Source organism: Sapajus apella, unplaced genomic scaffold (assembly GCF_009761245.1).
Source record: "Sapajus apella isolate SASKATOON/1434 unplaced genomic scaffold, GSC_monkey_1.0 scaffold24, whole genome shotgun sequence".
NCBI lineage: Eukaryota > Metazoa > Chordata > Mammalia > Primates > Cebidae > Sapajus > Sapajus apella.
This window is the reverse complement of record NW_022436964.1, coordinates 22,909,804-22,935,321: the sequence shown is the minus strand read 5'-3', so window position 1 is coordinate 22,935,321 and position 25,518 is coordinate 22,909,804. Positions and strand designations below refer to the sequence as shown.

Genomic DNA, 25,518 nt, shown 5'->3' with positions numbered 1-25,518 from the left:
AAAAGAAAAGAAAAGAAAAGAGAAAAGAAACCTACCTCATCTTTAATAAAAATACAAATAAATAAATAAAAATAAAAAATAATTTAATAATAAAAGACAGCTAAGAATTGATCAAATGAAATATGCAAGTGAAGCATCTTTTAAATAAGTTTAATAGCTTCCCACAAACTTTTACAGATCACAAAACTCCATGGCAAATCAGAAACTGCCTGGGCCGGGCACAGTGGCTCAAGCCTGTAATCCCAGCACTTTGGGAGGTCGAGGAGGGTGGATCACGAGGTCAAGAGATCGAGACCATCCTGGTCAACATGGTGAAACCCCATCTCTACTAAAAATACAAAACATTAGCTGGGCATGGTGGCGCGTGCATGTAATCCCAGCTACTCAGGAGGTTGAAGCAGAAGAAGTGCCTGAACCCAGGAGGCGGAGGTTGCGGTGAGCCGAGATCGCGCCATTGCACTCCAGCCTGGGTAACAAGAGCGAAACTCTGTCTCAAAAAAAAAAAAAAAGAAAGAAACTGCCTGGATTTCTCTCACATGCCCTAGAATCTTTGGCCTCCCAACTAAAATTTTGTTTCTAATTAAATGCCATTTTATATAATTAGTAATTTTGCTGTATTTATATTTTGTATTATATTAAGCTTACAACTTAGCCATTCACCAAATGATTAAACCTCAGGGGACATAATGGCAAGATGGAGACAGATATCATACATTGTATTTCAACGCCTAATCAACAGAAGAAGTTGAAAGAGGCCATTATCTTTCAACTGGAGAGCTACTGGGCTGGCACAAGCAGCTGAAAAGTATCTTATAATACTTACAACCATCATAACATCATATTTCCCGGGTTGTGTCAAGTATATGCTTCATATACTTCTGTGTGTTATCCTACATGTACATGTATTAGAGAAAATATAACTGATATTTAAATCCTCTTAAGGCTAAAAACAATGAAAACAAATTGAAATACAAAACTGACCTACCACAAATGATACCAGGGTGACTGAGAGACTAGTAATTACAAATGAGAAGCCAATGAGAAGCCAATGTACCACATGATGCACTTTACAAAGACACATCTTAAAATTATTGCCCAGGAAGATGAGGAAGAGGTTCACAAATACAGGAAATGGCAAGTTTAAAACATGTACTGGCATTAATATTCTTATTTTTTCCTGATACCCATCATCCAAGTAGTGCTAACTGGCCTCCTGATTCATCCCTTACCACACTAAATGGAAATTCTTACTTAATTAGAGGAGGGCTGGGTATGGTGGCTCACGCCTGTAATCCCAGCACTTTGGGAGGCTAAAGCGGGCAGATCACCTGAGGTCAGGCGTTAGAAACCAGCCTGGCCAATATGGTGAAAGCCCATCTCTACTAAAAAGACAAAAATTAACTGGGCACGGTGGCACATGCCTATAGTCCCAGCTACTCGGAAGGCTGAAGCAGGAGAATAACTTGAATCCAGGAGGCGAAGGTTGCAGTGGGCCGAGATCGCACTACTGCACTCCAGCCTGGACAACAGTTAGACCCTGACTCGAAAAAATAAATAAATAAAAATAAAAAATAAAAATAATTGGTTGGGCGTGGTGGCTCACACCAGTAATCCTACCACTTTGGGAGGCCGAGGTGGGTGGATTGCCTGAGCTCAGGAGTTTGAGACCAGCCTGGACAACACAGTGAAACCCCGTTAAAATACAAAAAAATTAGCCAGACGTGGTAACAGGTGCCTGTAGTCACAACTACTCAGGAGGCTCAGGCAGGAGAACTGCTTGAACCTCAGAGGCAGAGGTTGCAGTGAGCCGAGATCACGCCACTACACTAGAGCCTGGACGACAGAGCGAGACTCTGTCTCAAAAAGAGTAAAACAAAATACAATAATTAAAAAAAATAATAATTAGAGGAGGATGAGCCAGAAGATCATTAAGACTGTTTGAAACTACATCCAGGAAGTCAACTCTTCCTAACTACCTCCTATGTACCATCCAACAAATGTTCAAAGAAGTAAAGATGCCTAACAAATTCTTGGAGCCTAAAATATCTATCAATTCATGGCCCACAAAATGGTCTGCAGGCAACTTTACATATACAGTCATGCATCACTTAATAACAGAGATACTTTCTGAGAAATATGTTGTTAGGCAATTTCATCATTGTGTGAACATCATGGAGGACTTACACAAATCTAGATGGTGGCATCTACTACAGACCTATGCTATATGGCATAGCTTATTGCTTCTAGGCTACAAACCTGTACTGTACTAAGTATTATAGGCAATTTTAACCCTAAGTATTTAGCTACAAAGTATGTAGCTAAGCATATCTAAACATGGAAAAGGAATTTTTCAATTGCATTATAAACTCGGGATGACTGCTGTATATGTGGTCCATCACTGATCTGAACATAGTTATACAGTACGTGATTGTACAAGTCACCATGGGGTTTATGGCTTCCAAGCACAATCCTGGATGAATAGAAGACAATTAATTATTACAGTCAAAACTTCCTTACAGCTCACATAAATCTGAATCCACCAAATCAAAGAAAAAAATCCTCTTCAATATGAGCCTGATGGCCAAATTTCAAAACTCCAAAGCAAATGAATATTAAACAAGTAACTTGCCAAGACTTGGGCTCTCCAAAGTGGAGATAATTAATGCTATAGAGGTCCATGTCCTCGGTGTGCCATGCAAATGTGGTCTTCCACATGCCAAAATAGAGATAAGGGGTATTTACACCCTCAATAGAAATGCCACACTCTTCTTCAACCACATCCAAGACTGTATTCAGGCGAGCTATGTTCCATTCATCTACACCCTGGAATGAGAAAGAAAAAAAAGACAGAGAAATCAAATTTCAAATCTTACTAAACCATGAAAGTTAGCATTTATTAATCAAACCACTATCCACCTAAATCATTAACTGTATATTCTAATTCACTGAAAACTGAAAAATAAAACAACCAACAATCCTTATTCAAGAGACACATGCATATATCTGTTATAATTATATAACTGTTTGATTACACCAAATAGCTTCCTGATGCCAAATGGAAACGAAAGTTACAGCTCCACTCCCCACTTGGCTGTCAGCAAAAAATTCTTCATTCAAAGCAGATGATCTGGTATGTGCTTTCCCTCTTTGGCACACCTTTTTGTTTTAGGGGTTTTGAGACTTGGGTTTTCTTAGGATTTTTTTGCACATTAATTTAGAGGTAATATTCACAATCACATATCACATCAAGAAACCAATAGCAAAATATATCATCTTTTATTCCTCCCCCATCCCTATCCATTCAATCTTAGCATGTAATACATTGTTTTTTTAAAAATTCCACTCTAATTACTGGAAAAACTCTTAGCAGTATCCACTGATCACTGTGCTTCTACTGGTCCTTCAACTAAATATTAACCTCTTATGTTAATGGAAAAATGTAAACACATAATGGCTACTAAAACTATTTATTTATCCAAACTTTGGTAAAAATGCTAGAATAATGTAGTTTTATAACAGTAACCTAATACGGATGGTGATGGCAGAGCGAAGGAAGGTTCGAGTCACCACTACAAGAGTTAAGGTGATAGGAAAAGATTCTGGTTTTATTAGAACTTAACCTATTTTTTGCTGTTTTCCTTGAGACAGAGTCTCACTCTATTACCCAGGCTAGAGACTAGGGGCGCAATCTCGGCTCATTGCAACCTCTGCCTCCCAGGTTCAAGCAATTCTCATGCCTCAGCCTCCCACACAGCTGGAACTACAGGTACAGGCCAGTGCACCCAGCTAAGGTTTTGTATTCTTAGTAGAGATGGGAGTTTCACCATGTTACCTAGCGAGCTCCTGGCCTCAAGTGATCCATCTGCCTTGGTCTCCCAAAGTGCTGGGATTACACAGGTGAGCCACCACACCCAGCTACCAATCACTTATTAATTCACTACAGTTCAAAACTACTTAGAAATTTTTACAAACTATACATTTTTCCCATATATGTTTATCATAACCAAATTCTAAATATCAGAAATTAGTCACATTACTATGTAATCACGAGGAAACTGAAATGCCTTTAAAGCCATTCCAAACTTTTCGTGGCACTATTAAAGAATGGCACTGGCTGCGTGCAGTGGCTCAGGCCTGTAATCCCAGCACTTAGGGAGGCTGGGGTAGGCAGATCACTCGAGCCCAGGAGTTCAAGAACAGCCTGGGCAACATGGCAAAACCCCATGTCTATTTTAAAAATGAAAAATAAAAGAAGGGTATTAAATTCATCTATGTCTACCAAAACCGTCCTCTCCAAAAACTGTATCAATGGCTTCACATACAACCACCTCTAACATTTCCTTCACACACTAAAAGCTTTTAGAGTTGTTCTGTTTTCATTTTGGTCTTTAAATAATTTTCTAATCAGTTTGCTAATCTCACTTTCCAAAGCTTTTGGGTTAAAAAAGTATTGATGAAGAAGCTAATGAAACTCTGACTCAGGTAACATATTTGAACATGCTGAAGGACATAATTTAATTCCTAAACTCTCTTAAGCAGCCACTCTATCTACAACTTAAGCTGCACGCTGAGAAGCTTCTTATCTGGAAACTGGTGAAAGTATCCTTTTAGAGAAGATCGTAGGTTCCAACTTTTGAGACCTCATAAAAGTTCAATCACATTATGTAAAATATTTTATCTCACTCTATTTATAGTGATGCAATCTCTTAACTCTAGTCCAATCAGACTTCAGTCCAATCACTCTAATAATAGAGTCCTATTTAAAAGTCATTACTGAAGCAATGAATCTGAAGTAATAAATGAGCACCATATTATAGGAACCATTTTTAAACTGAATGAGCTTGCAAATTTAGACACAAACTATTTCTCTAAAATTCCTACATATGGAGACATCTCAGTTTTATTTCTGACTGACACTATCTTTTTTTTGAGACGGAGTTTCGCTCTTGTTACCCAGGCTGGAGTGCAATGGCGCGATCTCGGCTCACCGCAACCTCCGCCTCCTGGGTTCAGGCAATTCTCCTGCCTCAGCCTCCTGAGTAGCTGGGATTACAGGCAAAAGCCACCATGCCCAGCTAATTTTTCGTATTTTTAGTAGAGACGGGGTTTCACCATGTTGACCAGGATGGTCTTGATCTTTTGACCTCGTGATCCACCCTCCTCGACCTCCCAAAGTGCTGGGATTACAGGCGTGAGCCACCGCGCCCAGCTGACACTATCTTTTAAAAATAACCAAGGTTGAATCCTTTGACATCCTAGACCCATGGTATAAGGGGAAAAGGGTAGAGATCAAATTGTGCTGGCCAAAAAGACCTAGATCATAACCCCACTTCTGTGGGTCACTAAGGAGAAAATCATGGAGCTTTTCTGAGCTTCAAGTCTTTCTTCATGAAAACACATGGGTTCTTGCACCTCTTGGAGTTGCTCGGAGCACTAAATAAGCTAATGAAAACTAACGTTTACAAAATAAAACTTAATTCTTACAACTGATGTAATAAACATCACCACCATTCTCTAGCAAATCTTACTGGAAAGCCTCCCAAAATCATTTCAAACATTTGAAAAGTAATATTTAATAAAATGCGTGTAAATTCACTACTGAAGTTCTTGCCTTCAATGGGTAAATAACATATTTACAGCAGTTTCTTCTCAGCAAGGCAAGGCTGCCATAATGCTGAAAAGTAATTTCTTTTGTTAAAATAAAAAATCATATAATTTCAATTAAACAGTTGTGCAAATATTAAGAATAATCAAGAGAGAGAGATAAATCTCATTGCTTCAAAATTATTTCTGCAATTCTTGTTCTCTACTATTAAACTGGCTTGCTGACTCCAAAAACAGGCTCCACAAAGGCTCTTCTGAAGAGTACCAGGTCTGTCTCATATATTTAGACCAAAAATGCACCCAGTTATGAAGGTGAAGTGTTACACCATATACTACCTCATTACACTATATACAGTTACAGGCTACATTTATTCTAAACAATTCTATAAAATAGGTAACGTTATTCCCAAATGAACAAATAAAAAAAAATACTCCTAGCTAGAAGATGGTGGTAACGATTAATCTAAATCTATCTGACTCTGGACCTTCCTTTTTAAAGGTTTATGCTTCTAGTTCTAATCCTTCTAAAATACAACATATCATCCTCTTCTCTCAGCATCATTGTCAACAAAGATCTGAGGTTCAGGAGTGGCAAACAGGTGAAGCTGCTACATTCTTCCCACCAGGGGCACAGCCACTCTACACAAATACCAGCAAGGCTTATACTGAAGACTGCTTCACTTGAGAGCCGGTGACAGGAATGATTTAGTGTAAAAACAGTCTCCAAACCCCAGCTACAAACAAGCCCCACAATGACAAGTTAGAATCTGCCGAACTGTTCAAAGCTTAACTCCATCAGGTTTCAGCAGAAGGTCTGCATACCAGCCCAAGTTCGCAGACAAAAGTCTCCTCCTAGATTTCTGTCTCCCTCGACTACAACTCTCCCACACGTGTTCAGCAGGCACATGAGCTATATTCATAACTCACCTGACCTCCAGGGGACTGAATGGAGTCCTAGGCCTGGGAGTCCACATCTCCCAGGCCCCTTTCTCCTTTCACATCAATTACCCAGATGGAGCCTGTCCTGCCCCATTCCTCTATGTACCCTGCAACTGTTTTCTGAAATAACTCACAACTGGACCATGATTTGAGCACATAGGTATGACTGAAAACTTTGTCAGGGATATTCCCTTTAATCACTGATAGTATCTTCCTCCTATCAGGAATCAGACAGTGGCTTAAAAGCACTCCTAGGCAAGGCACAGTGGCTCAGGCTTGTAATCCCAACACTCTGGGAGGCGAAGGTAGGAAAATCACTTGAGGCTAGGAATTCAAGACCAACCTGTGCAACATAGTGAGACCATGTCTCTACAAAAAATATAAAAATTAGCCAGGTGTGGTGCCTCGTACCTGTAATCCCAGCTACATGGAAGGCTGAGGTGGGAGAATCAACTGAGCCCAGGAGGTCAAGGCTGGAGTGAGCCACTGCACTCCTGCCTGGGTGACAGAGCAAGACCCTGTCTCAGTCAACCAATCAATCAATCAATGCATTCCTAAGTCTTCAATGTCTCAACCAGGACATCCTGGACTCTCTCTACACTTTGTCTCTGCAAAACTGAATGGAACAGTGCAGCAACATGCCATGTTAGAAACCTTGAGAAATAATGAGCCATTTCTACCTATACAAAGAAATAATGTGAAAATCATAGTAGCTCAATTTCTTCCAAAATATTTCCAATGCAATATTAGATATATCAGTCCTAGGCCAGGCGCAGTGACTTGTGCCTGTAATCCCAGCACTTTGGGAGGCCACAGCAGACGGATCATGAGGTCAGAAGTTTGAGACCAGCCTGACCAACATGGTGAAACCCCATCTCTACCAAGAATACAAAAATTATCTGGGCATGGTAGCGGGCACCTGTAATCCCAGCTACTCAGGAGTCTGAAGCAGGAGAATCACTTGAACCCAGGAGGAAGAGGTTGTGGTGAGCCGAGATCCCACCACTGCACTCTAGATTGGTAGACAAAGCCAGACTCTATCAAAAAAAAAAAAAAAAAAAAAGGAAAGAAAGAAAAGAAAAGAAAAGAAATATCAGTCCTAGCAGATGCCGTGGTCAAAAAACTTTGGCCCTTTTTACTACGGCTCTTAGACAGTCACAGTGCTAATAGGCACCCCCAAAGGCAACCAAAAGGAAGCCTATTTAACTTTGCTGAACTCTACATTTCCCAAAAATCATTTGATCATGGAAGATTGTTTACTTAACGTATTTACATCACATAAAACAGTGCTGTGTGGGACAGCATATTCAAGGAAGCATTATGGAAGGCAGTTCCTTAAACAGTGGAGTGCAAATGTAAGTCAGTAAAACAAAAAATCACTGTGACCACATCAGAGATGCATTTCAGAACCCAGGGTGTGTGAGGGGGTGGCTGGAGTATGGTCACATTTATTATCAAAATACACATATGTAATTTGATTGTGTCACCTAAAAATAAAAAGAGATAGTGCAAACTTGAAGCAATTAAAACAACAAAAGATATCTGTAAATGAAGAAAGTCTAAAGGATTAAAACTAGGAAGACAAAAGAGAAGACTCAATCAAACTTTATAAAACTATAAAATGTACTGAAAAACAGAGAATAAGCTTTTTCTAAAGTACATAAACATGATGCCTGCAATACCGGCACTTTGGGAGGCTGAGGCAGGAAGATCACCTGAGACCAAGAGTTTGAGACCATCCTGGCAACACAGAGAGAGACCTCATCTCTACTAAAAATTTTAAAAATCAGCCAGTGTTGTGGCACATGCCAGAGAGGTCCCAGCTACTCAGTCGTCTGAGGAAGGAGGATGGCTTGAGCCCAGGACGTTGAGGTTGCAGTGAGCCATGATTGTGCCACTGCATTCCAGCCTAGGCAACAGAGTGAGACATCTCAAAAAGAAAAAGATGGCCATGTCCATCAAATACTACAAAAAGGCTTTTTTTAAAGACAAAAAATCGGCAATTAGTAAACTTTTGAAAATCATGTCACTGCTGCACTCACCCAGCAAACAGTAAAATGGAATGTAGAATTTCAATCTGAAAGAGTAACCCTGTATCAGAATAACACAATGCTACACTGAAATCAAAAGTTCTCCAACCAAATGCTGGCTCCACCACTCACCAATTACAGGATCTGATGGTTTCTCAATGACCTGTCGTGGCAGTGCTGTGCCCAGGGTTCAACACTGCAAACTCGGCCATGAGAGGACTGTGGCCACCTCTAAAGGATCACAGGAAAAGTCCAGTCTTTCACTGAAACTATTTTCAAGAAAATACATCCTTCCTAGCAGAAGTAAAGAAAGCCCTAAAGCTTCCAAATAACATAAATCCAAATGTGGCTACCTTATAAGACACTATTGAAAAATACACGTGAAAATATGTTGAAAAATTGCTTAACTAAATTTTTCATTTTAAAAGATGGGGAGAAGCTTCAGACCATACATTTTTCAGTGGCACCTCCACGGACTCCTAGCCCATTCCACCTCAAAGAAGGTTGTCAGCAGCCCGTTCCAAAGAGCACAGCAGGAGGCCAGGCACAGTGGCTCACACCCGTAATCCCAGCATTTTGGGAGGCAGAGAAAGGAGGATCACCTGAGGTCGGGAGTTCAAAACCATCCTGGCCAACATGGTAAAACTCCATCTCTATAAAAATACAAAAATTAGGCCGGGCACAGTGGCTCACACCTGTAATCCCAGCACTTTGGGAGGCCAAGGTGGGCAGATCATGAGATCAGGAGTTCAAGACCAGCCTGGCCAACATAGAGAAACCCCATCTATGCTAAACACACAAAAATTAGGTGTGGTGGTGTGTGCCTGTAATCCCAGCTACTTTGGAGTCTGAGGCAAGAGAAACGCTTGAATCCAGAAGGCAGGGGTTGCAGTGAGCTGAGATCACACTACTGCCCCCCAGCCTGGGCAACATGAACCTCTGTCTCAAAAACTAAAAATAAAAAATTAGCCAGGCATGGTGGCATGCGCCTATAATCTCGGCTACTTGGGAGGCTGAGGCATGAAAATCACTTGAACCCAGAAGACAGAAGTTACAGTAAGCCAAGGCTGCACCACTACACTCCAGCCTGGGCGACAAAGTGAGAGTCTGCGCCACTACACTCTCCAGAGTGGGCAACACAGCAAGACTCTATTTCAGGAAAAAAAAAAAAAAAAAAAAAAAAAAAACACACAAATTGCATAAGAGCACAGCAGGGAGTGGACAGCTTAGTAATAAAGTAGGAATTACAACCTCAGTGCCCAAAGAGCCAAGCAGGTAACGGCAATTAGTGAAGGCAGTCAGTTGTATGTCAAAAAAGGTGGGTGTGGGGGTGACGTGTATTTGGAGACAATCTACTATCCTGTCTAAAGGAGACAGCCGTTACTCAGTCACTGGGAATGCTGCCAGGTTTTCTGATTTTTTAAGCCCAAAATTCCAATTTTATGTGACATTAACCAACTTTAAAAAACATGTTAACATGCGGAGAAATGCCAGATATAGGTGATGGGGAGGAAAGCAGCAAACCACACTGCCATGTATGTACCTGTGCAATAATCTTGCATGTTCTTCACATATACCCCCAAACCTAAAATGCAATAAATAAATTAAAAAAAAAAAAAAAAAAAAAAAGCTGATGTGTAGGTAATAAAATAGGAGTTCTGTAATTGTATCTCTTCCCTAATTCAGATTGGTATTCTTGGTTAGTGAGATCTTATGATACTAAGAAAAAAATACATCTTGTATGTCTAAAAATATATAGGTATTTTATTTATGGCTTTATGGATTAAACATCTATTTTCTTTATGATATTAAACACATTATTTAACAAATGAAAAAAAAAAAAAAGAAATCATGGATCAGGTCGGGCACAGCAGCTCACATCTGTAATCCCAGCACTTTGGGAGGCCAAGGCATGCGGATCACTTGGGGTCAGTTCTAGACTACCCTTGTAAACATTGTGAAATTTCATGTCCACTAAAAACGTAAAAAAAAAAAAAAAATTAGCCAGGCGTGGTGGCACAGGCCTGTAATCCCAGCTACTCAAGAAGCTGAGACAGGAGAATCACATAAACCTGGGAGGCAGAGGTTGAACTGAGCCGAGATCATGCACCACTGCACTCTAGCCCGGATGACAGAGTGAGATTCCATCTCGGAAAAAAAAAAAAAGGTAAATAAAAGGAAATAAATCTGTGGCCAAATAAAATATGCAAAAACATATAACAGACATTTAAGAGTCCATACTTATTACAGTAATTTTAAAAAGATGAAGGAGGAATTTTGGAGACAGACTATAAATATCAAGTTAGTGGTTGTGAGCTTGGGACAGAGAGAGCTACTTTAATCAATCATATATTTGCCCAACACTAAATAGCTGTATTAGTTACTCCATAAACATGTTTTGTAACTGGAGTGAGACTGTACAAGTGGCAGGAACCCAACAGGAATTCACTCTATGTGCATGTTTTATCTCTCTGTTCCATCACCAATACCCAAATGGGCAAAGAAAAACAAAGTGAAATGGCAAAATGCAAAGCCTGGGCAATTATGAAAACTGAATAACCAACTCCAGAATAAGTGGGATCTAGCACAGCCCTGAACAGAACTGTGTAACTTCTTAAGAGGAGTCTCTGTGAGGCAGCAGAACGGCAGGGAGGCTCTGCTAGAACTTAGCCACTTGCCAGGCACAGGTGACAATTCTGTGAGCTGCACCAAAGATGACCTGATAATGCATTTTGCTTTGTCCACCAAGTGGAATAGCTACAGTCACTTGCCCATAAACCTGAGAAACTGCTACAATATCAACACTGAGACTGTGAAAGCAGACCTGGATGACTACCGAAACACTTCCAAGTGAACACACAAAACAGTGAAGATTTTCTTCACTCTGACATATTTTAGGGGCTGCTTTTTCATTTGCTTTACATAAAAGCATAGGTGGCTACAGAAAAATTGATAAAAATGACACACACAATTATTACTAATCTTTTTCTATTTTTTTGAGATAGAGTCTTGCTCTGTTACCCAGGCTGGAGTGCAGTAGCAGGATCTCAGCTCATTGCAACCTCTGTCTCCTGGGTTCAAGCCATTCTCTTGCCTCAGCCTCCCCAGTAGCTGGAATTACAGACGTGCACCACCACACCCAGCTAATTTTTATATTTTTAGTAGAGACAGGGTTTCACCATGTTGGCCAGGCTGGTCTCGAACTCTGACCTTGTGATCCACCCGCCTCAGCCTCCCAAAGTGCTGGGATTACAGATTTGAGCCACCATGCCTGGCCTATTAATCTTTTATTTATTTATTTGTTTGTTTGTTTGTTTATTTATTTATTTTGAGACGGTGTCTCACTCTGTCCCCCAAGTTGGAGTGCAGTGGCGCAATCTTGTCTCACTGCAACCTCCGCCTCCTGGGTTCAGGTGATTCTTCTGCCTCAGCCACCCGCATAGCTGGGACTAGAGGCACGTGCCACCACACCCGCCTAATTTTTTTGTGTTTTTAGTACAGTTGGCGTTTTACCATCTTGGCCAGGCTGGTCTTGAACTTCTGACATCGTGATCTGCCCCTCTCAGCCTCCCAAAGTACTGGGATTACAGGTGTGAGCCACCACACCCAGCCTATTAATCATATTTTTATGGTATTTTCCATATAATCGAAGAGGAAAAGTCTATATGGACCTTGTTCCCCAAAATTAGGTCAAAACCATCCACCTGTCTCTCTCTCACTAAGTCTTTCCACATCTTCACCATTATCAGTCTATATTCCATCCTCAACAACAACCTTCCCATTTCCTGCTGTCATCCTCAGCACCTCCAATATTATCCTCATGGGCTGATTTCCAAACAAAACTAAGAACCCCCATCTTTCTCCTGAGTTTCAGTGCCACACACCCAACTCCAAACAGGGCCAATAATGACCAAGAAAAATTTCTGAAATGCAAGAATTCACAGGGGGAAATACCACTTCATTAGAAAATCCAGTTATTAAAAAAAGAAGATCCACCACCTAGATTCTATAAAAATCTGAGAAAATACTGAAAGGACCTGTTAAAGATTCTCAAGTTTCCAGATCTATCCCATAACTCAAATGAAGTCATCAAAAAGAATATACAGACGGACGGGACTATAGTCTTTCTTCCACCACGAAAAAGCCGTCACCAAGTTACACTTAGATGTGCTCTTGGTCTTTCAAAGGGCTGACATAGCTAGCACCCATTTAAATTGCCTCTCTCAAAACTTGTTAACTGTAGGGTTAGGGACACGTCTAACAATCTGGCATGTACCACCAACTCACATAGAATAATTAGAAAAAAACAAGTGGTGGGATAACCCCCATGCTAGGAAAACAAAAGCAAAACACCATCTCATTCTACGGATGAAAGCAAGGTGCCCAGTCAGTGACTTACAGGACTCCTGGTTTGAAAATTAGAAGAGAGGGCCAAGCACGGTGGCTCACGGCTATAATCCCAGCACTTTGGGTGGCCAAGGCGGGCAGATCATAAGGTCAGGAGTTTGAGACCAGCCTGGCCAACATGATGAAACCCCATCTCTACTAAAAATACAAAAATTAGTCAGGCATGGTGGCAGGCGCCTGTAGTCCCAGCTACGCAGGAAGCTGAGGCAGGAGAATCGCTTGAACCCAGGAGGTAGAAGTTGCAGTGAGCCAACATCGCGCCACTGCACTCCAGCCTGGGCAACAGAGTGAGGCTCCATCTCAAAAAAAAAGAAAAGAAAATTAGAACAGAGGCCAGGTGTGGTGGCTCATGCCTGTAATCCTAGCACTTCAGGAGGCCAAGGTACACAGATCACTTAAGCTCAGGAGTTCAAGACCAGTCAGTACAACATGGCAAAACCCCATTTCTACAAAATACACAATAATTAGCCGGGTATGGTGACAGTCGCCTGTAGTCCTAAAGACTCAGGAGACTGAGGTGGGAAAAGCACCTTAGCCTGGGAGGTCGAGGCTGCAGTGGGCCACAACTGTGTACTCCAGCCTGGGTAACAGAGTGAGACCCTGTCTCAAGAAAGAAAAAAAAAAGGAAGAACAAGAAAATTAGAACAGAGCAGTTAGTCTGCTCAACAACAAATGTATTGTATGTCCGCGATATCACAGATCTTTGTAAACAATCCCTTCATAAATACTGGTATTGGTCTCATTTTTGTATTTCAGCATTGAGACATGGTGTTTCTCATTAACAGATTACTGTCCAGTATTTTAAAAAAAAAACTTAGGTAAAAAAAAATCATTTTTAACTATTTTTAAAAAGAAAAATTTGGGCCGGGCACAGTGGCTCACACCTATAATCCCAGCACTTTGGGAGGCTGAAGTGGGTGGATCGCCAGGTCAGCAATTCCACAACAGCCCAACCTACATAGTGAAACCCCATCTTAAGTAAAAGTACAAAATATTAACTGGGTGTGGTGGCGCACGTCTGTAATCCCACATACTCAGGAGGCTGAGGCAGGAGAATCGCTTGAACCCTGGAGGCAGAGGTTGCAGTCAGCAGAGATCACGCCACTGCACTCCAGCCTGGGCAAGAGCACAAGACTCTGTCCAAAAAAATACAAAAAAAAGAAAAATCTGGCCAGGAGTGCTGCCTCATGCCAATAATCCCAGCATTTTGGGAGGCCAAGGTGGAAGGATTGCTTGAGTCTGGAAGTTTAAAATCAGCCTGGGTAATAAAGTGGGAGCCTATGTCTGCCAGGAAAAAAAAAAAATCGGCGAAAAAGAAAAAATAATAACCAGGTATGGTGGTATGTACCTGTAGTCCCAGCTACTAGGAAAGTTGAGGTGGGAGAATGGTTTGAGCCCATGAAGTCAAGGCTGCAGAGAACAATGATGGCACTCCTGCACTGTAGCCTAGGTAAGAGTGAGACCCTGTGTCAAGGGGAAAAAAATAATTTATGCCTTTCCTCATTTGATTTATATCACCCTGTTTTAGGACTCTTATCCAGGCCCAGACTAGAATACTGTATCTTTAAAGAAAAGACCATCGACTCCACTAGTGTGCTGACAAGTTAAAGCTAGGCTAATGTAAACTACCGCCACAAATTCAAAAGGCTGAAACAAGTCTTTGAAGTTTCAAAGACAACACACATACAGAAAAAAAACAAAAAGCGGTAGTTCTTTACAGATTTCAAAATTCAATCCATTTCACACCATAATGTATAGTCTTTTCTCCATAAAAGAAAATAGTGCCTCACAATACCTAAATTGAAAGCTCTGGTCTACACTTTAAAATAGACTGAGGATTTCTCTGGATCTTTACACAATAAGAATAAGATTAGACCCATATGGAGTACATTTTGCTTATAGTTAATTATAATGTTTGATATAATTGCATTTTTGCTGCTTCTTTTCTAAAAATATGTCTTATACTCACTACACCTTTATTTTAAAATGACACTATTTTCCCTTTTGCATTTTTATACAGCAAATACCTACAATTTTACAGCAGTGCTTTCTGTTTTGGAATTCTCAACAATAACCAACATAGGGCAAGTTTTGAAAGAAACAAAATAATTCTGCAGTGAAAGTGCCACATAAAAAGATAAAGGCAAACATAAGTACAAAAAGGACAGAGAAAAAGGGGGGAAATGTCAAGGCAAATAAAAGACCTCAGAGAGCCTGAGACTCCCATCTTGAGTCTAGACTACTGAGAGTGTGAAGTTAATGGAGTTCCTGGTTCCAGGCAGAATAACTCCAGTCCTCTTGGGAGAAAAGAATCATACATGTAGATCCGGAATTATTTCACAATTTAAGATCAGGCCTATGCATACAAACAAAGATCACCATGCGTACAGGGAGGAAAGCCAACACTGCAGAGACCTAGCAGAAATAATGAATGAATCGTTCAGCCCAGCCCCTCAAGCAGGACCACCAATATTCAGTTGTATTATTCTGTCGCCAAGGAATAAGAAATGTTTCAAGAAATAAAAAATGGAAGCTAAAACAAGCAAAGGAAAATAAACTATTTGGAATGTCCAGTCCAACCTGAAAAGAGAGGTGAACTCCTAGAAAAGAAATATATCATCATTAAACTAAAAACTGAGTGAAGGAGTTAAATAAGAAAAGCAGTTAACCAGTAGTAACAAGCAAGAAAATTAGTTAACCAGAAGATAATATTTAGGACATTAACACAGTCCAGTACAGAAATACAATGAGATAGAAAATCTGAAAGGTAAATTAAGCAATACTGAGGCTAGAATACCCAAGATTCTAAGACAGTTCCTAATCAGTTCCAGGGACAATGACAAACAAAAAAAACTAAATAAATTAGTAAAAATCTATTACATTAAAATTTAAACATTTGTTCATTAAAAGACACCATAAATAAACAAAATTATGAAAAGAATAGCCACAACTGGAGCAAATAATTCAAAAAATATAACTTGACATAGTTTTGGTATACAGAATACATCAAGAATTCCAAATAAAGAAAAAGTCAATCTAATGGAAAAATAGAGAACAGTTCATAAAGGCAGGAATACAAATGGCTGATAAAGACATGAAAAAAATATTCTAAGCCATTTTTAATCAGAGAGGTGCAAACTCACATCCCATATTTTACAGGCACAAGAATGGCATCAAGCAGTAAGATGAACAATATTAAGTGCTGAAGACTATGGATCTGCATGAAGAAACTTTTGAAGCTGATGGAAATGTTCTGTGACTAGACTGGTGATGGCTGCACAAAAATCACTGAAGTATATACATAAAATGGGTGAATTTTGTATTATATAAATTGAAGCTCAATAAAGCTGTGTTAATAATGATTATAAGCTGGGCACAGTGGCACATGCCTGTAATCCTAATATTTTGGAAGGCTGAGGCAGGCAGGTCACTTGAGCCCAGGAGTTTTTGACAAGCCTGGGCATCATGGTGAAACCCCATTTCTACAAAAATACAAAAATTAGTCAGGTATGATGGTGAATGCTTGTGGTCCCAGCTACTTCAGAGTCTGAGGTGGGAGGATCACTTGAGCCCAGGAATCTGAGGTTATAGTAAGCCAAGACTGTACCACTGCACTCCAGCCTGGGTGACAGGGTTAAGATTCTGTCTCAAAAAAGCAAAAATGATATGCAGTGCTGAAGGAATATAAACTGATACAAACTCTTAGAAAAACAATTCAACAGTATCTGGTAAAGTTAAAAACTCTATAAGCCAGCATTTTTATTCCTACATAATTACCTTCAAGAAACTTTTACACATGTAAAACAGGTACCATATATGGGATGTGTTCACAGCAGCAATATTTATTTTTTTAAAAAAGAAAGAAAATGTTCACAAGATAATTTTTTAAATCATGAAAACAAGACTATTGGGCAGGCGCAGTGGCACATGCTGTAACTCCAGCATTTTGGGAGGCCAAGGCGGGTAGACTGCTTGAGCTAAGGAGTTCAAGATCAGCCTGGGCAACATGGCGAAACCCTGCCTCTACTAAAAACACAATTAGCAGGGCATGGTGGCACATGATTGTAGTCCCAGCTCTTTGGGAGACTGAGGCATCAGATTGCTTAAACCCAGAAGACGGAGATTGCAGTGAGCCAAGATTGCACTACTGTACTCCAGCCTAGGTAACACAGCAAGACTCTGTCTCCAAAAAAAGAGACTCTCCTGAATCGTATCCCATGACACCTCTATCTCCCAATACCTACAAGGAAAGTCAGTAATTTGGTAACTACATTTTCTGTTTTCTTAAAAGACTCCCTGTCAAGAAGATGTTTTAAAAATACTGGCATCGTCAGGCAGCCTGTTTGCTCAGTTGGTGAGCTAACTGACTGCCCGAAAATAATTAAAAATTAAAATGGAAAAGAAAATAATAATACTGGAATAGAGGAGAAATGCAGGATATACTCACAGATATGCATTTTATTTTTGAAAAAAAACATGGAAAGACTAAATAGAAATATTAATTTTATTTTACATATCTACATGTGGCTCTTGTAAAAATCTAAAGGGGACCCAAACCATATAAAGCACCCCTTTAAAGGAGACCAATTATCTCAACATTTACTAAAACAGTCACATCCCATGCTCAGAAGCCGTCAAAGTCTTTTTACATATGAAAAATTTAAAACACAATAATCTATACTACTTTACAACCAGGTGCAGTGGCTTACACCTGTAATCCCAGCATTTTGGGAGGCCAAGGCGAGCGGATCACCTAAGGTCAGGAGTTCAAAACCAGCCTGGCCAACATGGTGAAACCCCCTCTACTAAAAAAATACAAAAATTAGCTGGGCATGATGGTAGGTGCCCATAATCCCAGCTACTAAGGAGGCTGAGGCAGGAGAATCCCATGAACCCAGGAGACATAGGTTAAAGTAAGACGAGATCACGCCCCCGCTCCCCGCCCCGGTAAACAAAAAAAAAACATTTAAAACAAAAAAAAAAAAAAAGAGAGAGAATAATCTATACTACTTTATTTATATTTTCTAGACTATTATGCCCCTTGACAAATTCGACCCTTTAAACTGTATATAATACAGTATAACACAGCAGTCCAAAGTCATCGTGTCTTATAATAAAATTTTTGGCAGAGAATACCTAAGCACTCAGGATCTAACTTCACCTTCCTTACTAATGGAAATCATTTAATTGAAAGAGCAATGTAGCTGATTGAAAACTGCATTTCCAGCTCCTCTTTCAGCTAAGGATGGTCATAGTACAGGGTTCTGCGCAATGAAAAGTGAGCAGTCATCACTGAGTAGGGCTTCCAGAAGAGAACTTTGAATGAAGACATTCAAGCATGACTATTAGTCTCAGGCATCTACAAGGAGAACATGAGGGTAAACATCTCATCATAAAGAGAGAAGAGTTGGGAGGAGTACTGCTCTATAATGACATCATGGAACTAACACACTGGCCCTAGGCTACTTACCTCAAATTTTTACATGAAAGAAAACTAAATGACCATTTCTTTTCAGCCACTGATCCCGAGGTCTTTATTACCAGCAGCAGAATAATGTCTGACTAATACATTTCTTCATTAGTAAACAAATCCACAGATCCCCACTTCCCCCACTGACTAGTTGATTGATGCAAGAAAAAAACATAACAGACTCTATGACACTAATGTGATCCAACATAAGGAAAAGTGAATACCACTTAATTCTTGAATGTTAGCAAAGTACGGCTGTACTCGAGCCTTTTCTTTACCACTAACACCTGGAAAATCCCAGTTAAAATAAAGAATATATCTGTTATTCCCAATTCCTCTAGCCCACTCTGTGATTCTTCCTTCGGTCTCTCCCAGTTGTCTGTTTTTTTCCACCTTGCTTCATTTTCTCTCCAGCTGCTATTTCTTAAAGCAATGTGAGATTTAACATACTCTCATAACACGTAGCAGAGGGCTGGTGCTGCTGAGTTTCCCTTTTAATTCTTCATAAAGAAAAACAGCCTAAGGTATTTCTAGTGGCCTCATTTTTCATTCTTCAGTCTTCGCAGTGTAAAATTCTGAATCATACACATAGGTACATTATTCCTTCGATGGAAAAGGAAAACTAACCATAATTTTGCTGAATATTAAACTATACTTTCTCATTATATAACATTTGGAAAGTACACTTTAAAATACCAAACGTATAAATCTGCAAAGAATAGAAAACCATTTTATCATTTTAGTGACATGTTTCTCTTAAAAACTTGTTGTTTTTAGCAAACGTTTAGAATCAGATTCCTGGCATTCATGACTCTTAACTCTGCACCAGTGACCCCCAAAAGTCCACTGACAGCTGGTGGCTTATTTTGAGGAAACCATACTAGGATGCTGGTATGTGGAAGGTGGCTCCACAACCTCCCTCATCTCACCCAGACCTGCTGATCTGTAACCTTGGGCAAGTGGATGATTTATGAGGGAGACTGTATGCAATACTGGAAATCCAGAGTGGGCATTCCAAGATCTTGGAGATATATCTATACACGGTTATCCTGGTGTCCTCACATACCATTGTATTACAAACATTTTCTTAAATTTATTGTATTGTATATATCACTTCATGGCTTTAACAATTTGTATCCCTATTTCTCCTTTGTGACATATAAATTCTTTTACATTATTTTTGCTGTAATAAGAAAAACACTAAAAAAAACTGTTTGTTACAGAAACATTGCCCCATATTTTTGATCATCTGTAAAATAGATTATAGGAAAATTTGTAAATGAATGGTTCCTTTTTGACAAGAGTTATTTGGATCTTTCTACTCTATAAATTCCCCCTAGGAAAAAAACCACAGGCTTTTATATCTTACAAAATTATAATAAAGATGAAACCTAGATTATTTTCACATGCCTTTTTATGAAATGGGAAATAGCAGGCCCAAAGCAGGAACTGGGCTTCCACTAAATACACCTTATCAAAGCCCTTCTGTAAACCCGTAGGCAAAGCTGGGTTGCAGAGGAAATGCCCTTCTGACCAGCGGAGGCCTCAACAGACACCAATCCAAGACAAGAAGAGCTCTAGAGTATACACAGTGTTCAAGCTCTAACCATCCTTTCTTGTGACTATCTGAAAGAGTAGAGAGAGGGCCAGGCGCAGTGCCTCACACCTGTAATCCCAGCACTTTGGGAAGCCAAGGTGGGTGGATCATCTGAGTCAGGAGTTCAAGACCAGCCTGACCAACATCGAAAAACCCTGTTTCTACTAAAAATACAAAATTAGCTGGGTGTGGTGGCGCATGTCTGTAATCCCAGCTATTCAGGAGGCTGAGGCAGGAGAATCCCTTCAGCCTGGGAGGCAAAGGTTGTGGTAAGCCGCGATCGCACCATTGCACTCCAGACTGGGCAACAAGAGTGAAACTCCAGCTAAAAAAAAAAAAAGAAAGAGTAGAGAAAGAATAGGAAAAGGGTGCCTCCCAGCTCTGCCACTAAGTAGGATTCATCTAGGATAAACTCTAACATTCAGTCTGAGCTTCCTCATCTATAATGTATTGACTACTACACCAGATGACCTCCAAACTTCCTTTCAGCTGAAACTGTCAATGACTTTATGTTTACCAGCCAAATTCAACACTAAAACTCTCACTGCTGAGTTTCCAGTTCTTTCTCCTTTAGTAATTCTCACTGAATTCTCAATGCTGTGTCCCTAACACTTTCCCACAGAAATCTGCCCCTCTAGGCATGCCAATCATCCAGAACTCACAGAACAGGCTCAGCATCCTTGTCCCTCACCTTGCTCACCATGCCTAATGTCCATAATGCCCTATATTCTCACTACAATCTTGTGGATTGTGTCAGTGCTCAGTAAACTTTACATCTTCACATTCATACTGTGCATAGTATTCATGCCATCCACCGGGCTGCCCACCTGTACAGTGTTTATCCCTCAGAAAAACCATTCATGACTCTCCAGCTAACCAGCAAGCTCCTTGCACTAACCAACACCCACCATTGCTGACACATCTCACAACCCAATCGATCACTCAAGGTGGTCCTCCACACATATTTATTGATTTATCAATTTACTACTTTATTAAAGTATATTTCAACTGTGAAGTTTAACAGTTGGGAGGTAAAGAGAAGAGTGAAAACAGAAATGACCAATTCTACTCACATCCTATCCAATCCAAATTTTGAAACTGTCTGACAGAAGATCAGACGGTCTCTACGTGAACATTCCAAGGTCAGTGTCTCCTTACATCAAGTGGCAGCCCAATCTGCTCTAGGGCAGATATATTCCTTAGAAACTTATTCCAGAGACAGACTGAATTTTCCCACAGTGATGGCACCTAACCTTCTTACTTGCACCATTCTCAAGAGCAACAACCACATGGGCTTTAACTGCTCTTCCAATAATTCTTCCTGCACATCCCAGCTGTGCTGCTCTGGCAACATCCCTCTGAAAACACAGCTTCCACAACTAATAAGAAACATTCTGGATGCAATGTGACCAATAAAGCTGTGCTTCCATCACCTCCCTATCTGGACAGCAACTTTTGGGGTCATACAAGCTGATTTGCTTCACTAAAGAGCATCCATAACATGCTAGCAGATAATGAGTTGTGATTACCTAGAAGCCTTATTTCACAGAACTAAAACCTGACAGTCACAATCCTACAAGCCAATGGCTCTCTCTCTGCATCAAAACCTGTCTAGGATGACATGTTTGCCTCGGATGTGAAATTTAGGCAGTTAGTGTTCTGGCTTTAAAAGATTTGTTATTTCAAAGTAAATGATATCCTGACATGATAAAAATACAAAATGGAAAGGAACTCTCCTGGTGACTCAAACAGTTTAAACTGTTTTACCTCATTTGGAAAACCACAGCCTCAAATACATTTACTGCCGAAGAGCACCATCTGGTGGATGAAGGTATTGAAGTTACCCCATTGAGGGAAAAGAAAAGTCTATAGGTTAAATGCCACTACATCTAACATCTTGATGTCAAGATTCCCATGCCTCACCAACAGATTTCTTATAAAGGAGCTCTTGCTTTAATGTAATTCTAATACAAAATGAATCTGCAACTGACAAAAAGTCACTATCACTGAATTTAGTTCACCTCCTTTAAGAAATGTTGCTTATCAGGCCAGGCGTGGTGGCTCAAGCCTGTAATCCCAGCACTTTGGGAGGCCGAGGAGGGTGGATCACGAGGTCAAGAGATCGAGACCATCCTGGTCAACATGGTGAAACCCCGTCTCTACTAAAAATACAAAAAATTAGCTGGGCATGGTGGCATGTGCCTGTAATCCCAACTACTCAGGAGGCTGAGGCAGGAGAATTGCCTGAACCCAGGAGGCGGAGGTTGCGGTGAGCCGAGATCGCGCCATTGCACTCCAGCCTGGGTAACAAGAGCGAAACTCCGTCTCAAAAAAAAAAAAAAAGAAAGAAATGTTGCTTATCATAAACTAAACATTTCTGAGCTGTAAGAAACCACAGAGAGCAGCTAATTCAATTTCTTCCCCTTGTTGATGATGACTGATGAAAAGACAGAGCTTTCCTGTAAGTCACAGCTAGGGATGCCAGACATTCATCATATACAAAAACATATCAAATATTCTGTGCTGTTTAATAAAGCCTTCTATCTCAAGAAACTGCAGAAAAAAGGCAGAAAATGGGGCAGTCGGTGTCTATGCAAGGTGCCACTCTCTCAGATTAGCAGTGACCTGGCCACCCACTGTGGACTGTGGACTGTGCCCTGCCCCACACTGATCAACACAAGACCAGGAGCTGTCGTATTCTCCCTACTCCACTCACCCACGTCCTTCACATTAGATTTATCGGCTTTTCTCTGTCTGTGAAAACCAACCTGCCAATAAAAACAATACAAATACATTTTTGGTTTTTTTTATTTTTCCTTTTTTTTTCTTTGAGATGGAATCTTGCTCTGTCACCAGGCTGGAACACAGTGGTGCAATCTCAGCTCCGACTCCGTGGTTCAAGTCATTCTCCTGCCTCAGCCTCCCAAGTAGCTGGGATTAGACAGGAGCCACCATGCAGCTAATTTTTACATTTTTAGTACAGATAAGGTTTCACCATGTTGGCCAGGATGGTCTTGATCTCCTGACCTTGTCATCTGCCCACCTTGGCCTCACAAAGTGCTGGGATTACAGGCCTAAGCCACCGCGTCAGCCTTTTTTTCTTTTGAGTTGGGAGTTTCACTCTGTCGCCCAGGCTGGATGCAGTGGCCTGATCTCAGCTCACCGCACCCTCTGCCTCCCAGGTTCAAGTGGTTCTCCTGCCTCAGCCTTCCCAGTAGCTGGGACTACAGGCGCCTGCCACCACACCCAGCTAATTTATTGTATTTTAATAAAGACAGGATTTCATCATGTTGGCCAGGCTGGTCTCAAATTCCTGACCTCAGGTGATCCACCCACCTCCAACTCTCAACGTACTAGGATCACAGGCATGAGCCACTGCGCCCAGCCAAATAAGGCAGATTTTCAATCATCTTGTTGAAGAACATCTATCATCGTTGGAAAGCATTCACAATGGGTCAAATGGAAGGGGGATATAACTATGTTCATTATACTGCAAAAAAAAATTTTTACATACAATTATGGACCATTTGTAGAGAAAAAACAATGGAAGGAAATATATAAAACATTTTTGATAGTTGTTTTCTCTGAAGCCAGGATTATGAATGATTTTCATTTTCTCTCCTATGTAATGCTTTTCCATTTTTTTCATATGTAATGTTCATATTAACAAAAGGTAACTTTTGCCTTAAAGTTGCATAATTTATACTTATAGATTATGAAGAAACTAAACATTTTACATGGAAAGCGGAGGATACCAACCACTCATCCACCTAGTAAAAGCATAGCAAAAAAAAAAAAAAAAATTTCCCCAGCTCAAGGAGGAATTTATCAGACAATTATATTTTTTGTCCTAAGAGGCTCCACAAGGGTAGGCACAGTGGCTCATACCTATCATCCCAGAACTTTGAGAGGCGGTGACAGGAAGATCACTTGAAGCCAGGAGTTTGAGATCAGCTTGGGCAATAGAGTGAAATCCCATCTCTACAAAAAATACAGAAAATTAGCCAGACATGGTGGCACACACATGTAGTCCCAGCTACTCAGGAGGCTGAGGTGGAAGGATCGCCTGAGCCCGGGAGGTCGAAGCTGCAGTGAGCTGTGATTGTGACACTGTACTCCAGGCTGGGCAATGGAGTGAGACTTTGTCTTAAAAGAGGGGGAAAAAATTGCCGCAATATTTTTCAAACTGTTTTAAATTTTATATCACTTTTCCATAAATAAATACCTGAGGATGACAAAAGCAATAGGTTAGCAAATTAATATTAAAGAAAAATATTGGAGGTACAATTTCCTTTTTCTTTTTTTTTTTTTTTTTTTTTATAAAGACGGGGTTTTACCATGTTGGTCAGTCTGGTCTTGAACTACCGACCTCAGGTGATCTGCCCGCCTTGGCCTCCAAAGTGCTTGGATTACAGGCGTGAGCCACCATGGACGGCCGGACGTACAATTTCTTTAAAATATTTTCTGTATTTTGAGATGCAGACACATGAGTTCACAGGTTAAGTATGTTGTCCACTTGTAAAATTTTGCCTGATTTGTCAGACAAAATACATGACACAATGTGCTCCAAAGAGCTCCATGGCTTCCAGTTTGAGAACTACTGTCTCTGAAGGTGATTCGTTCTTTGAGAAACATATCAGGAATGCAATTATCTGAAGGCCAATAAATAAGTATAGAACACAGTTACCTTGCCCTAAGATCTCTGCATCATCTACTTGCAATAGGTAACTTCACAGAAGTCATCTTCTGCTAAGTATCTTACAGAAGCAGTTGTCAAGGTGTTTTCTGAGGACCACTGGGAGGCACCCAGATCCTGTCAGAAGGTCTATGACATCAAAACTATTTTCAAAATTAAACCATAACATTAGTATTTGCCTTTTTCACTCTCACTCTGAGTACAGAGTTTTCAAGAAGGTACATGACTTTATAACAGGTGAAATGTAGAAGCAGATATAAAATTCCAGCAATCTTCTTTTTTTTTTTTCTTTTTGAGACCAAATTTTACTCTTGTCTCCCAGGCTAGAGTGGTGCAAGGACATGATCTCGGCTTACTGCAACCTCCGCCCCTTAGGGTTCAGCAATTCTCCTGCCTCAGCCTCCTGAGTAGCTGGGATATAGGCACATGCCACCATGCCTGGCTTTCTTTTGGTATTTTTAGTAGAGACAGTGTTTCTCCATGTTGGCCAGGCTGGTGGCAAACTCCTGACCTCAGGTGATCCACCGGCCTCAGCGTCCCAAAGTGCTGGGATTACAGACTTGAGCCACCGCGCCCAGTCGCAGTCTTCTATTAACTTAGACGACATAAGAGCTTTGAAACCTGTAAAATAATGACTCTTCTTACTAATTTTTTAATCGGGGAAATACAGTCACCTTTTTTGTTTTCTGTCCCTTCCTCTCCACCCTATAGTCACCTTTTATAAAATAATGTATGTTGATATGTAATGGGTTGTTTTAATGAATTAAATATTTTT

At 40.4% G+C, this 25,518-nt stretch overlaps 1 protein-coding gene across 15 annotated transcripts in view; it reads right to left on the bottom strand.

The window, feature by feature from the left end:
* The window catches only part of KDM4C (lysine demethylase 4C), a 343,287-nt gene that overhangs the window by 291,836 nt on the left and 25,933 nt on the right, over positions 1-25,518 (bottom strand). For all 15 annotated transcript variants that reach the window (XR_004272681.1, XR_004272683.1, XR_004272680.1 and 12 more), the window contains exon 4: positions 2,630-2,823. Coding sequence is in view for 11 of the 15 variants with exons in the window: in XM_032291103.1 (XP_032146994.1) it covers positions 2,630-2,823 (194 nt within the window). In the remaining 4 variants the exon portion in view is untranslated. The remainder of the gene's footprint in view (positions 1-2,629; positions 2,824-25,518) is intronic.